The sequence below is a fragment of the Mauremys mutica genome, chromosome 8, assembly GCF_020497125.1.
Source record: "Mauremys mutica isolate MM-2020 ecotype Southern chromosome 8, ASM2049712v1, whole genome shotgun sequence".
NCBI lineage: Eukaryota > Metazoa > Chordata > Testudines > Geoemydidae > Mauremys > Mauremys mutica.
The window spans coordinates 52,659,836-52,676,310 of NC_059079.1; the positions used below are offsets into that span (position 1 = coordinate 52,659,836).

Here is a 16,475-nt window from a genome sequence, read left to right on the forward strand (position 1 = left end):
TCTTCAGCTGGCAGATTTCACTATGTTTTGGAGAGATAAGACATTTCAAATCTATTGCAAACAAAGGGCAAATTTTGCACTGATGTGTGCTCTGTGAAAAGCAAGTCAATGGGAGCTGCACAAAGTGTACACATCAGAGCAGAATTTGGCTCAGGTCCTTTTTGGCAGAGTGAAAGTGGCTAGCAGAAAACTACTGTCTACAGATTATAGCTGTTTGCTAGGTGGAGGTGTGTCAGTATTTCTGTCATACATTTCAGTGTTCAGAATTAATAGCTCAGTCTTTTAAGAGATCACTTTGAGACAAAACTTGATGCCTTTCATTTTTGTTCTTTGCCAAGCTCCTAAATGGCTTTTAGAGTTTTTTGATGGAATTTATATGAAGGTCTAAAAGTGCATGAAACCCTCTTGCTATTTTTAATAAATATCTTAATGTTGCCAATGCTACCTTCCAATCTGCATGCAAAATACCTACCAACAGACAGAAAGCTCAATGCACAAAAAGCAGTACAGAAGTAGGCATTTAAAACCTTGCACAGACACCACTATTGGGAAAACATAAAAATGAGAGAAAAGAAAAGATGTCTCAGTGGCAATGACTTTACGAAGTCAATGATACTAGCTAATCAGGACAATGGACCCTACGCTCCCTTAATGACAAAAATGGGCCAAATTTGCAAGTGAATTTTGCCTAATTAAGCATTAGAGTTCAGGATTCAGTCAATTAAGTCAAGGTGGGGTGTTTATGCAGGGAAGATCTAAACAGCATGCCAAGTACAAGGATAGTCTGAGTTTTTTTAACCTATTATTGTTACAAATAGTACCTGATTACTGTAGTTGAAAGAGATTAGAGAGAAGTTTTCTATTTTTTCAGTTTGTTTACTCTTCACAATTGTCTATAGCTCATATTACTGTTCCCCAACATAGTCAATGGTCAGTGTTGTTTGAGTGGCTCTTATACATGGCAGCAGAGGAGAGAGAAAACTTTCTTTTTTAATTGACAATGTGGTTGTAAAAACACAACAATTTTCAGTGGGTCTCCAAAACAGGTGTATTCCCTGACACTACTTTAAGCTCACTCTTAACAACTGACTAGGATTTCAAAGTGATGGTGTCCCTTTAAGTATCCCATGAAAATTTCCTTGCTGTTATTGTTTTTCTGTTGGCTTTAACATTCCTGAGAAACATAAACCTTTCTCTGGTCATTTAGAGCTGTCTGCATGTTTTGTCTGTCTGTTTAGATTGTAAAGGCAGTGGATCAGGCATTCCACTCTTGCCACTTAAGAAATAATGTCATTTAACCTTTATTTTGCAGTGAGTACTTTAGTTTAGGTTGGATGGGACTATTCTTAGAAAATCCTAGATGAAACACGGGGCTAACTTTGGCAATGGCACAACTAAAAAGTCTGTTTCACTTCCAGCATATTGTATGATCAACTGTATTGCAATGACTGAACAAAGATAAATCTCTACAAGACGATACAGAGACATTCCCTATGTCATATAATGGAGTTGCTCTATGAAGCTAGAGCATAGGAATTCTGGTTCCTATTCCAGCTATTACATTCTTTCCAGCTGCTAATGTGTATGTGTTTAATCTTAAGAATTCTTACGTCAGCTACACAACAACCACCTTCTTAAGTAGTTACAACATGCAATAGTTATAAACTTGGACCTTTCTCATGCTATTTCTAGTACGATTGAGACTCTTGTGGTACAGTAAGATTGGCGTACACTTCCACCTCCCTTTTCCCAAACAAACTGTAAACTTCGCCTAACTCCTACGTGAATACAAAGGACCTGACTCTCATGTATACTACAGCCACTTTACATCACTCTGGCAGAGTAAAAGGGCGTGAAAATGCATGTAGCAATGTAAAGGAAGATCAGGGCCCAACAGTTCTCAAACTGCCATAATTTTCACTCTGCAACCCCATCTATCAGGCTGGGTCACTTTCTTGAAAGTACTTTCTAACAGAATATCTGATTCACTTTTGAATGACACCATGCAATCCATGTTGCAGACTTCCTCTTACCTAATCATCATTATTGTAACAGATATAGCAATTTCCTCCAAACTCTTTGGAAAATCTTACTGTATTAAATCTATGTATCATTGTGGGTCAGGGATTGTATGTAATTCCATAGGGGAGAGTAATGACAGCCCCTTCCCTGGAGCTAAGAACGTGTGTGTGTGGGGGCGGGGGGATTAGGCAAATTTACTTAGGTTGTAATACCTCCAGAGAGGTACCACAGACAAAGGTTTTTGGACAAATAGTGTGAGTTTAAACTGAATCACAACAGGACCTTCTTCCTGGCCCAGCAAATAGAGAGGACCTTCTGTTCAAGAGTGGTCCCAATCTATTGGGAAGAGCTGGAAGCACTGACACTAGCCAAAGTGCTTGTGGAGATAGAAGGTGACCTCTAGTTAGCTTATTAGAATACATGTAGGCTCTTTTATTGTTTATAATAAGTTTTCTCTGTAATGCCTTTACCGCAAGAATAAATGTGCTTGCTTAGAAAAAAAACTGTGTGGTAACTTAAAATGGTGGGCATTTACGCTGCGTATAGACTCTGAGAAGAAGGTAAAGCAGCCTGCTGAGGCAGTCTGACTTGCTAGGGAATTCACAGTGCAGGCAGGGAACTGTGCAGCCTAGAAATACCCCGGTCAAGAGGGAGAAAGGAGCAGCTTTCCATCAAGATGGTCAGGGATGCAACCCTATGCTCTGAGTGTCCCTAGCCTTAGTTTGCCATAAGCTGGGAGTGGACGACTGGGGATGGATCATTCAATGATTGCCTGTTCTTGTTCTGTTCATTTCCTCTAAAGCATTTGGCACTGGCCACTGTCGGAAGACAGGATACTGGGCTGGATGGACCATTGCTCTGACCCAATGTGGCCACTCTTATGCCCAAGAGAGGTGACAGCTGGGGAGCCAGAAGCTGCTAGAGCGGGTGCTCCTGCTAGACCACAGAAGGGGATATAGGTGCAATTGCCCTGAACTGTGACAATGATCATCATCTATTTTTGAAGAATAGCCCCATTAATCCTGCAGGCACAGTGCCAAATTTTCATCTCAGTTAAACCCATTCAACGCTACTGAATTCACATCAGTGCACTAGATTTTACATTACAAGGGACAGGGACCCATGTTGGTGCAGTGTCAAGCATATGCTTGGTGCTCAATATATAATATTATATTAATGATTAATTAATAACATAATAAATGGAAATGACTTCCTCTTAGAGCCGGAGAAATTATTAGCTTTCGGATTATAAAGAAAACCTGCTTTCTGGCAGGGAGTTTCTGAAGAAGTCATAATGTCTGATCCATTTCTCAGCCGTTCCATTGAATTCACTGAGAGTCAGACCAGGTCCTCCATGTCTAAACTAATAACAGAGAAATTCATTTGGTTTGAAAATCTCTTGTCTGGAAAGAAGTCAGAATGGCAAAGGGAAAGAGTGTTCTAAATCTCTATCACATGCCACTGGATACTTTAAAAACCAACAACCAGAACTGCTCTGATGAAAAATCTCCAAGCCACGACAATTGGACTCCTAAAATTTCTAGCCATTTCTTCATTTAAAGCCTTTATGGCCAGTTACTGATCTGTAATCATACTTTTACATTTAGGGTAAAATGTTCAAAAGCACTTAAGTGACTTCGGAGCCTAAGTCTCAATTTCAAAAGTGACTCAGGCACTGTCAGAGTCTAAATCTCATTGAAATCATAGCAGGATTTAGGTGTGGCAATCCAATGGAATCCTCAACCCCAAGTTAGGCACTTCTACTCCCTGTACAGTGCATGGGGAGAGCTAGGTGCCTCAGAGAGGGATTCACAGTAGTCAGCATGTTGAAAGGGGGAGCCATATAAGGCATCCCATGGGAAATGCTGAGGACAGGGGAGTGGCCTAAGCCCCACTCCTTGGAAGTAATTAAGCAACTAACTCCAGGCTGGATGAAGATGCCTATCTCCACTCGGCCTTCACAGCTGTGAACCTTCTCCTAGAGCAAGGCACGTAAACCCTCTCTCACAAAAACACAAGAGAGGGACAGCCAATGGCCTGGGCACTCATCCTGGGATGTGGGAGATCTGGGTTCAAGTCCCTGCTCCAAATCAAGCAGAGTGGAGATTTGAAGTCTCCCACATCCCACGTGAGAGCCCTGACCACTGGGCAACTGAGCTGGTACCTACGTATGTATGTGCACACGCACACCACCCTCCAACCTCCTCAACCAGCCGCCCCTCCCGCCAGCTTCCTGATCAGTCAGCCTTGGCTTTCTTTTGTGCAAAGTCTGATCAAGTAGGTGTACTCTGAACAGGCCAACTGGACTTAATCCCTGCTGTAGACAGCACTAGATCAACAGAAGAGTTCATCTGTCAACCTGTCTACTGCCTCTTGGGAAAGTAGATTACCTTTGCAGATAGGAAAACCTCTCCTGTCAGCATTGGTAGTGTCTACACTGAAGCGCTACAGCTGTGCTACTACAGCATTTCAAGTGTAGACAAGCCCTTAGGAGGCTAGGGAATTTAGGTGGTAGCTGAGTGGAAATTTTGAGGATCTCAATATCACATAAATATCGGAACCAAAAAATATCAGTGCATCCAGCCCTAAGTATGTCAGTCATGTCTGAAAATAAGACAGGTATTTCTGAAAACATTACTCCTATTAACTATTTATTTACAACAACAACCTAGTAATATTTAAACTAAGGTTAAGTTATGTTTACACTGCACCATAGTGCGGACTATAGGGGTGTGAACTGTGCAGCATGCACCAAAGTACTGCGATCTAACTGTCCTGTGTGGACATTGCTATCATGAACTAAAAGGTATCTAGTTCATGTTAGCACCCTCCTGTTTGAAAGAGACTGCGTTAATGTGAACTAGGAATCTTTTTGTTTGCACCAACTGCATCCATACAGGGCAGTAAGATTGCAACACTTTGGTGTGCTCTGCAGTTCACATCCCCATAGCCCGCACTATGGTTCAGTGTACACAAACCCTAAGTGTACTGATACACGTTCCATAGACGATCTAATGAGTAGCTTATGATAGATAACAAAGGAGATGATTTTTCACTTCTTACATTAAGAATTTATCTTTTTGTATTTTGTTTAACATGAGATACACATGACATCAAAAGAAGACTCAAGTAGCAGTTCAGATTTCTGGGTGTTTGCTTATTGTAATTCTACTGTATTATGGAACTTGCATATGGTATTTTCTTCTATATTTGTGTTGTATTGTTTTATTTTAATTATTATTAATTGTAAGTAACTTATTTGCTTAATATGGATTATAAACATTTTTTTACAAGAGGAAACAACAGATCATAGCATGTAGTTTCAAAAAAAGATTTAAGGGACAAACTCTGCATGTCATTGTGCAGGCAGGGTTTCCAAAAAAATCAGGTGAGGAATTTTTTTAAGTGACATTTTGTTGAGGGTCAAATCCCACTGCCTTCCTCGTGGTAGTAGTCTCTTCTATTTCAGTAGAATTAATCTCCTGAGTAAAGCGAGCAGAATTGGAGGCTGAGTAGAAAATTGTTGATGTGAAAGTCAATTACTTCAGAGCTGGAGCCATGATGGGACCAAAGTCAGACTTTTTTTTAAAAAGCCCTGTGAATGGCAGGGTCTGGAAGCCACACAAGAATGGAGTTTTCCACCAGCATGATGGGAGGATAAAAAGTATGGCCTAGCTTCTCAAAGATATGTAGGTGCATAATTTCCATTGAAATCAACTGGAGTTAGATGCCTAAATATCTTTGAGAATCTGGGCCTAATCACCTTCAAAATGATAACACAAACTGAAGGAATGGTCTGGTTTACTTACTTTGAAAGGAGGACTGGAGTCACTTGGCCTTGCAGAGAAATCAAAGGAGATTATGAGATCAACACCTCGCTGAGGTCTTAAGATAAGGGGGTATGGCAGGTTAAAGGTGAGCCCACTATCCACTACATGAATCTTTTTACTCTTCACATCTAGTGGCTCATATATCCTCTCAAACTCATCAGGATCTAGGCAAAACAAAACACAAATCCAAAAATCCCCAACAGTTAGTAATTGAATTGGTAAAGTACCCTTCTAATGGACTGTAGACTCCCTCAGAGCTATGGATGACAATTGCATTAAGTAACTTAACTAAATGTAAGCCTAATGTGATCTACTGTAAAGTACGAAGTCTTAACAAAAAATGTGTATGTGTATTAAAAATAATCACAATAAGATGACTTCCAAAGTGACAGGAATTAGCCCCCCTAGGAACCCAAAGCAAATGGTTATCCAAATCCGATATCTGACTGCAAAATCATAAATGCTCACTATACGTCCTTCGGTGCCAATCTGCACAACCAAACACTGTGTCGACATCCTTTCAAAGCTCCAGTGTCTGAAATTAGACCTTACGCATGAATTAACACATTACCATGTTGCTTGTCGCATTGGCCAGAACCATAATATTGTTTTACAGAAAAAGTTTTCAAGTTAGAGTCCACAGGCCCAAAAGCATGCAGTGTCCCTCCCTGATCCCAAAGCTCAATCTATGTGTGGGAGGAGTTTGGGGGGGAAGGAGGGGAGAGGGAGATTTCTCCATGTCCATTTGCACCATCCCAGTCTCTGGATACTGCTAAACAATCCCTGTAGAGGTTTGAATCTTTTCTCCTAGGTCTTAAAGATATTTCTGAAGAATGATTTTTCCTTCATAATGCACCTGATTGTACCATGTAACAGGACTTTTAATCATAAACCGTGGTTTGCTCCCAAAGTTAAGTTAAAGATGCTTGAAATTTTGATTTAAACAGCGATGTCTGCAGAGGGCACTGTAGTCCAAGGAATGAACACTATGGCACCTGAGCGCTCACATTATTTGTTTCTGTTGTCTCTCCCTCTAATACCTACCAATCCAGGGTAGCGTCCAGGTGCGGATGACCTGTGCTATACAGGAAGGCAGACTAGATGATCTAGTAATCCCTTCTGGCCTTAAACTCTATGCCTCTGAGTTAAACAATCATGCATGCCTGACACAGATGACAGAGTAAATAGTCACCCTTGCAAAGGTGTTTTCATGTGAGGAAAAATGAATGGAAATTGATTCTTACTCTAGTTCCTAAAAACCAGGTTTTTGCACTTGCACTTCAGGTTCCATGAAGAAAATTTTGCCCATTAAACCTTAAATCAAGTACTTTGATTGTTTTCTCTTTACCCAAGAACAGATTCAACAAATGATGCACCAATTTTCTATTTTGTACCTGAATTTCTCAAGGGAAAACTCCCTCAGAGCAATATGTGACTGAGATGCAGAATTTCTGTTGAGACCTAACCAGACATCAGAACAATATTTCTCTAGGCCTTATTAAAAAGCTACTCTTAACTTAAGTCACAGGCAAATAAATTTGGTACATTATATGTTAATGACACCTTACATTACTGGAACTTACATCTGAAAGAACTCAAATGTGAAGTTGCGGAACTATTAACTAAGGTTTGTAACCTGTCCTTTAAATCGGCTTCGGTACCCAATGACTGGAAGTTAGCTAATGTAACGCCAATATTTAAAAAGGGCTCTAGGGGTGATCCCGGCAATTACAGACCGGTAAGTCTAACGTCGGTACCGGGCAAATTAGTTGAAACAATAGTAAAGAATAAAATTGTCAGACACATAGAAAAACATAAACTCTTGAGCAATAGTCAACATGGTTTCTGTAAAGGGAAATCGTGTCTTACTAATCTATTAGAGTTCTTTGAAGGGGTCAACAAACATGTGGACAAGGGGGATCCGGTGGACATAGTGTACTTAGATTTCCAGAAAGCCTTTGACAAGGTCCCTCACCAAAGGCTCTTACGTAAATTAAGCTGTCATGGGATAAAAGGAAAGGTCCTTTCATGGATTGAGAACTGGTTAATGGACAGGGAACAAAGGGTAGGAATTAATGGTAAATTCTCAGAATGGAGAGGGGTAACTAGTGGTGTTCCCCAAGGGTCAGTCCTAGGACCAATCCTATTCAATTTATTCATAAATGATCTGGAGAAAGGGTAAACAGTGAGGTGGCAAAGTTTGCAGATGATACTAAACTACTCAAGATAGTTAAGACCAAAGCAGATTGTGAAGAACTTCAAAAAGATCTCACAAAACTAAGTGATTGGGCAACAAAATGGCAAATGAAATTTAATGTGGATAAATGTAAAGTAATGCACATTGGAAAAAATAACCCCAACTATATATACAACATGATGGGGGCTAATTTAGCTACAACGAGTCAGGAAAAAGATCTTGGAGTTATCGTGGATAGTTCTCTGAAGGTGTCCACGCAGTGTGCAGAGGCGGTCAAAAAAGCAAACAGGATGTTAGGAATCATTAAAAAGGGTATAGAGAATAAGACTGAGAATATATTATTGCCATTATATAAATCCATGGTACGCCCACATCTTGAATACTGTGTACAGATGTGGTCTCCTCACCTCAAAAAAGATATTCTAGCACTAGAAAAGGTTCAGAATAGAGCAACTAAAATGATTAGGGGTTTAGAGAGGGTCCCATATGAGGAAAGATTAAAGAGGCTAGGACTCTTCAGTTTGGAAAAGAGAAAACTAAGGGGGGACATGATAGAGGTATATAAAATCATGAGTGATGTTGAGAAAGTGGATAAGGAAAAGTTATTTACTTATTCCCATAATACAAGAACTAGGGGTCACCAAATGAAATTAATAGGCAGCAGGTTTAAAACAAATAAAAGGAAGTTCTTCTTCACGCAGCGCACAGTCAACTTGTGGAACTCCTTACCTGAGGAGGTTGTGAAGGCTAGGACTATAACAATGTTTAAAAGGGGACTGGATAAATTCATGGTGGCTAAGTCCATAAATGGCTATTAGCCAGGATGGGTAAGAATGGTGTCCCTAGCCTCTGTTCGTCAGAAGATGGAGATGGATGGCAGGAGAGAGATCACTTGATCATTGCCTGTTAGGTTCACTCCCTCAGGGGCACCTGGCATTGGCCACTGTCGGTAGACAGATACTGGGCTAGATGGACCTTTGGTCTGACCCGGTACGGCCTTTCTTATGTTCTTATGTTCTTAAGTGTAAAAACACACAGATTTACTTTGTATGTATTTACATTTCTCTCAGCCTGGAAAATAAAAGTCAATTGTATCTGTTTTTCTTTTGTTTATTCTGCAGCCAATTTACCTTTCCAGTTCTTACTGATACGATGATTGTATTTCATTTGTGTTTGTTTGTTTATGAACCATTTGCTTTCACTAGAATTACAAAAAAAAAATTAAATCACTTCATCAATTCATAAAATCTTTCTTTATTTAAATTTATTAAATTTTAATATGGGGCCAAAATAAAGTTCTTGTTGAGAGGTGCAACAATGGCTCTTCCTCCAAAATGGTTTTACTTAGTACAGTCTTCTTTTTCAATTTATCACTGCTCCAAAATGCTAAGCAGAACAACACATTTGATTTCACAGATGCTACTAGGGTCTCCCATCTCCAGGATGAGAATAAATCAGTGATGACACCACTTGTACTAACACTTGTTCTATATTGTATTGATGGTGCTATTCTTTATATCTCCATCTATATCAGCAAAAGTAACAGCTGACAATGTTAAAATTGCTTCCTAATCTGCATCAACAATACAGGGAAAGAAGAAGGAAAGAATATGATCTCTGGTGCCAGGCAGGAGGAGCTGCCCTTTGTACCCTAGTACTGCACTCCCCCTAGGGGCTGGGTTAGGAACTGTTGGTTCATCTTGGGTTTGTAGGTTAAAGCAAGGGTGCCCAGGGTAACTGCTCTGTGCATTTCTGGTAGCCCTTGTAAGGTATCCCGTGTTTTTCATCAGACTCTGAATATTTATGGGAACTCCCCAAAGGTTAGCACCTGAAGGGCCTAATGCTTGGAACACCTAAAGCACTTGCCCCCAAATGTGTGGCATAGTCAGCATGCTACCAAACAGATTTGGAGAGTTTAAGTTCAGAAGGGACCATCAGATCACCTAGTCTGACCTCCTATATACCATAGGCCATTAAATTTCACCAAGCTACCCCTGTACTGAGCCCAAACTAGGGGATTTATGTAGCACAGCACTCACAGTGACTCCATGAATTGGAGTCAATTACAGTATGTTATATGGAATTTTTGCCTCTCTCTCTAAAGCATCAGCATTGGCCACTGTTGCAGACAGGGTGCCAGGTGAGAGAGATCAGTTATGGCTGGTCCAGGTTTTCTTTTTTTTAAAAGATACTAGTTTATATTCCTAGGAATTCTGCAACCTATTCTCTGTGAGACGGAGGATAAAAATGGAAGGATTTATTACATGTGAATTCATCAAAGAAAGATGCAGCTCTCCTAAGAGACTTTCTTATCACATGAAATCTTTTTTAACAGTAAAACATAAAGAACAGTCATAAATTAATAGAATCTGTGTGGGACCAGCACAGAGTGACTATCCGATATACAAGAATTTGATTTAGAAGAAAGAATGTTTCAAGTATAGCTTATAAAACATGTTCTCATTTTTTATTTCCAGATGCTCCTTGTCACGGCAAGCAATTTAAAGGAAAGTGAGGGAGTTGAAAAGGGCATTCACAACTGACATGCATCTACCATAAAATAGTTTCCATAAATATTGAAATAAGGAAGCAAAGCCTATGAGATAATTTTTCCCCATTGTTATTCAGTAGGCATTTTCTCAAGAGTGTTTTAAAGGGTGTTGGAAATAGAAAGGCCCAGAAATAGATCAACAGTGAGTCTATAATTCGGGAGTTTTCAAGTAAATTTGAAGTTATTTCGTAAAAACAAAAAAAATTGTGGGCAAAAGTTAGATAGGAATTCTACTTAAAATAAAAGTAGACAGCTCGGGCCACACTGAAGGACTGGATTCAACAAAACTCCATCCAGCTGAGGAAGCATATGTTTATACAATATTACAGATTGGATGCAGAAGCATGTCTGGAGTTTTAATTGAATCAAAGCTCAAAGATTTTCAACAGCTGAAATTCTTAATGGAAAAATAAAAAGTGTCAGTGTGAGGACTTCCTGCTCCAAAGGATTAGAGCCAAACATTGGCCTGTTTGAAGTCAGTGGCAATAGTCCCAGGGATTGCCTGCAATAAGACTAGGGGATCTAGAGCTGCGAAAACTGTTTGTTCTGAACAGATAACAGTTCCATGAACAGGTGTGAGCAGGGGTGCGTCCCCACCTAGCAGTTAGAGTTTGTGGTGAAGATCTTACCTAGTGGTAGGGGATCAGGGAACCTGAGCCCAACCACATCACTGGGTTCCAACCCTAAGACCCTCATAAAGAAGGCTTCTGCTACTTGTGGCCCAGCTAACACACTCTCCTGGGTCTCTTCCTACTGCTCTGTCCTTCCTTAGGGTACATTGTAGCTTGTGGTTGTCCCTCGCAACCCAACCCATGGGCCTCTGCAGGCTGAGGAGTCTCAGCTCCGTGCAGCAGTCCTCCTCCTGGGGATGCTCTCCTGGCATAGCCCCTCTGTAACAAATCTACCCAATTTAACTGGGAAAAGAACTCCACAATTTGGTTCACTTTCCCTAGGGAGATCTGTCTCTCTCTACCCACCACCCTGCTGTGCTGAGGAGACTCCCTTTTAAGCCCCTTCTCCAACCGGGGCTGAGGCAGGGCTCCTCAGGCCCAAAGTTGTTCTTGCTCCTCTGTCTCTCCAGTTCATCAAGTTGAGTGGACTTTTGGCCTGCCTGGGAAAAGTGTCCCAAAGAGTGGAGCTCTCTTCCCGGTTAAATTTGATGATTTGATTGAGCACAATACCACATACAGCACCCGTCCCCAGCTCTGCTTACTCTCCTGTCTTGCCAGTCACTCCCCGCTAAAGCTTACCTAGAAACAACTACACAACGTAGCATTTGCAATCCTGCAAATGTGACGCTAAGGTATGTTGCCTGGCTGTTCTCCCAACCCCACCACTCTTCTGGGCTTATCAGGCTGATTTGGCTGGTATTTAACAACATAACCCCTGCATGCCATACAAGGGAGGGGAGGGAGGCAGAGAATCATATGATCCTCTCTTGAAAATTTCTAACACACCTTGTAATCTAATGTGATTATGGTGTCTTATAATGTATAGGGCTTTTATTCATGTTAATATGTATTTTATGATAATTGTGTATGTATAATACACTGGCCTGGACTCATGCATGTGGTCATGTCTCCTTCTAGTAGATGGTCCCATCTACTGTATTTCCTTCTGCCAGCTGCTACTTTTAGCTGAAGCATTAGATGCCTGTACTTTCAATGGTGCAGGTCCTGAGTTCAATGCCCACTGATGACTGTCAAGTATGCCTAAATGCAGCCCTGGTTTTTTACATATACTATGACTTTATAAGTCTGTGAAGTGATCAAAATGAAAAGCACTATACAAATGTCAGCTCTGTTTTTTAAGTTGCCTTTATTTCAGGTCTGTTTAATGTTCCTATTAATAAACAAAAAGAAAACATATTGCTAATTCTGGTCAAATTATATTATTTTTAAAATCATGGATAATAACAACATGGATAAAGGACATGAAAAATCATGTAATATTTTGAATTTATTTCAAAGGTTCCTTTGAAGCCACTTCTTTAGACTCCCAGGCTCTTGTACAAATATAGATAAATCCATCAGTAGTATCAAAAGTACACTACTGAATAATTCATCTTAGTTCCTAACCACTGAGGGCCCAGTTCTATTGATAGTTACTGTTGAGCAAAGTGTAGGGGTTACTCATAATCATAAGCACTATACTTGGTAGCTTGCAGGACTGGATTCTAATCTTGTAATTTGAGCAAATACTTAGAAATGCAAAAAAAAAATGTCAACAGCAAAAAAACTATTAGAACATGGCTAGGGAAACTCCAAATGACCTGTAGTCAAATATTTCTCTCAAGCGGAGGCGGATCTTTGTCTATCTGAGGTTCAATTTCAATCCAAATGAAAACCCTAGAGGTTGAGGGTTTGATGTGCCTTAAATATACTACATTTAATCAAAAGTTATTTTTTCCACAGATCTACTAAGCACTTTCCTGCCTGTTTTAGGCACTATAAATACCACTATAAATATTAAGATTACCCAGTTGTAAACACCTCTGAGCTGAAAAATAATATTTAGAAAGTGGAGAACAGACAGAAATTACTATAGAGCTGTTCAAAAGGATAGTTACATTAACAAATACACATTAGAGAGTAATTTTGTTACTTGAGCTTTTAAATGACATCTGGTATTTACAATTCCATAATGACAAATTCAAACTTCCCCCTCCTGCACACACATGGACTAGATATGAAGACATGTGGATGTGCCCAATGGATCAATCATGCTGAGGTAGGGATTTTAATGAGGAGAAAGGTGTGTGTTAGTGGACTAGCAGAGTAAGGGTGTTCCACACTGGGGACAGTGTGGAGGAAACACCCAGATAGCTGGGAGAGAAGCAGAAAAACAGAGCAGCAAGACTGGAGGCAGAGGCTGATACTTTGAGATCTACAGATGAAAAATGCTATATAAGAACTGTTATTGTTGCTGATCTACTATGAAAAATTCAATGAGTAGGAAAGGGACAGGATTTGTAGACGGGATTGAAGCGGGAGCATTAAGGGAAGAAAATGATGTTGATTGGCAAGACTCATTTCTGCCCCATGCTAATAAGAGAAGATGAAAAGAGCATGATGGGACATTCCACATAGTCTTTTGTGGGTATTTCAAGAAAGCCAGGAAGTGGCCATGTACAAAAAGTACCTTAGTCAACTCTACCAAGGAAAGAGCAACTCCTCCCCACCCTACAAGTATGTTGTTCTACCAGTTCTGACAGGAAGCCTTAGGGTGGGCATCATACAGAACCTACGCATTGCACTTCTATGGAGTCAGTCCTGATTCTGCCACAAGGCCTCGACTTGCCTCATATAGGAATAACACATTGCACTTTACATCACCAGTCATCTTAGCGTGCTTGTAAATATTCAACACTGCCCCTGTGCAAATGTGCTCTAGCTTTCAGAAGCATTCAGTTGTAAGCATTCCAATCTAATGACATGTTCCCACAATTGTAGCTCTCAGTTTATTCTTTCACTGACGGAAATGAAGTGCACAGATATTTTGTGAACTAACCTGCGACTGCCGTGTCCATTTCATCCTCCTCCACAGATTCCTGAGTACCCAGGCCTGCTAGAGGGGAGAGTGGGTACCATGTGTTGAGGTTCAAGCCCAGCATAAAGTTGTGTACTTTCCCAGCACGCCCTTCTCTGGTGTTGAAAAGGGAACTATCTCCCACCAAAGCCATCAGCATGCGCTGGACCCAGCTTTCTTGACTGCTACTTTGAAGTTCTTTTTCAGCCTCCAGGTTTTCAGAACCTGTGTGTAAAAAAATGACCAGCAGTGAAACAGTCAACATGAAAAGTGTCAAAATGAGGGTTCAGCTTCAACATCCTACTGAAGCGAAAGGGAGCCTTCACATCTCTCCCAAGACCAAACCATGTCTTGTTCTCATGCACAGCTCAAGTAAATGGAGTTTGCGCAGAACATTTAAGAGGAGCTGGAGGAATTCTCACTCCTCAACTGTAGAGCATTCATCTAACTTCTTTGCTGCTTCTATAATAGCATGGCTGTGGAGATGACAGAGTACCTGCCACTGTGGGATGGGTGTGGATCCATGTAATAGCACATTCACTGGCCTCTCCAGTGCACCCCTCCCACACCATGCCATGCCCCTGTGTTCCAGGAAGATTCCTGCTGTATGACCTAGGCCCTGCTAGGTGGAACCACAGTGGTAGTGCTACATTTAGGACCCCATGTGCTGGTGAAGGGGGATCAGCAGCATTTCACCCATGTGAAAACTCAGGGCTGTATCAGTTCACACTCAGAGCTGTATCTTCACAGCCATAAGGAATAAATAGATATACACAAGGATGTAGATATTGAGCTAAATCTTAAATTCTACAAATCTGCATAACAGAGAAAGCTGAGCATTTAATAATTAAGTTACAAAAGTTTTTTCTATGGATCTTGCTTTATTAAAAAAAATAATTATTGAAAATCTAAATTTTGGGTCAAGATTGTTCTGATAACATCACCCAAGTAAACGAAAAATGCAATCAAAAGCATAGCACCTACATTAAAATAACTTGATTTCCAAAAGTGATGAGCATCCATAGCTTCCATTCAAACCTGCAAAGGATCTTACTGCCTGTGGGGCATGACCCTGAGCTCTCCGAACTTCCACCAACTTCTGTAGGTGTTTTGAGTGTTCAAAGAATTTAGATCAGGCCTGATGTTCCAAGTGTAGCATTCTAACTTTTCTCTTTAATCCACGGTTCATAATGAGCTATTTTTCATTTAAATAGGGGCAGAGCAAGTGTCAAAAGAGTAGGAAGTCTGATCTGCAGGTCCTACTGCAGACTTATCCTGTGGAAGTGTGAGAATTATGGCAAGCCCCAGTGCTTACTGTCACAAATCAAGCTGTGTAAACCACATACAGACATACAAGGCCATAAATAATTATTATTTTCTTTATGTTGGTTACTATGAGACTGACACAGGATATCTGCAAATAAACACTGAAATTGATATCTCTCCCTCCCCATTATTTCAAGTCACAGGAGAAGTGATGAGCTTCTTATTTGACTAGACCTCATTTTCAAAGGTTTTGTTTTCCTCCTGCCAGTGCTGGCACCATCATTAAAACCTAAAATAGTGCCTGGAGCTGCATCCCCTCATTGCTTTAGTTGTTAGTGGCGATGTTGACTCTTGTAGAAGAAATAGACACCCAAAACTATGATGTGGTAGGTGCATGAAAGAATAGGGGATTTTAACATAAGAACGGCCATACTGGGTCAGACCAAAGGTCCACCTGGCCCAGTATCTTGTTTTCCGACAGTGGTCAATGACAGGTGCTTCAGAGGGAATGAACAGAACAAGTAATCATCAAGTGATCCAACCCCTCTCTCCCATTCCCAGTTGAAAACATTTTCATATATAGAAATCAAGATAAACTATTTGGGCAAGATGGAGATAATGGTTAAAATTTCAAAAGTGCTTAAGTGACTTAGGATCCTAAATCCCATTTCCAAAAGTGACATAGGCACTTAGGAGCCTGAGCCCCACTGCCTTGCAATTAGAATTATGCTCCTAAATCTCTAAGTCACTTTTTCCAAAACACCGAAGTTCAATTTCTATATTTTACCCAGTATGGTGGCCTTAGGTCCAGAATGGCAATACTGATGTCACTCACACAGGTATCTGGAAGCACCGGAAATGCTAATCAAAGACAGTGGACTCAGACTGAGCCACACTCAGCTGAACTTTAGATTAAGGGCCCTCTGAAATCAACAGGCATCTCTAGCTTACTGGGCTGATGACCAAGCCACAGACTCATCTACTTCAGTTTGCTGGGAAATACGGCTTGATGAGGTTACTGGCTCAACAACTCTCATGTTCCAGGCTTATGTCAAGATGTGGGCTTCTGTGAGGCTCATTA

The 16,475-nt window shown here is 40.6% G+C and overlaps 1 protein-coding gene across 2 annotated transcripts in view; it reads right to left on the reverse strand.

The window, feature by feature from the left end:
- Window positions 1–16,475, reverse strand: part of PLA2G4A (phospholipase A2 group IVA) — a 140,672-nt gene that overhangs the window by 7,422 nt on the left and 116,775 nt on the right. For both annotated transcript variants that reach the window (XM_045026143.1, XM_045026142.1), the window contains exons 14-15: window positions 14,111–14,353; window positions 5,832–6,016 (exon numbers count right to left, since the gene is read on the reverse strand). In XM_045026143.1, coding sequence (XP_044882078.1) covers window positions 5,832–6,016; window positions 14,111–14,353 — 428 coding nt within the window. The remainder of the gene's footprint in view (window positions 1–5,831; window positions 6,017–14,110; window positions 14,354–16,475) is intronic.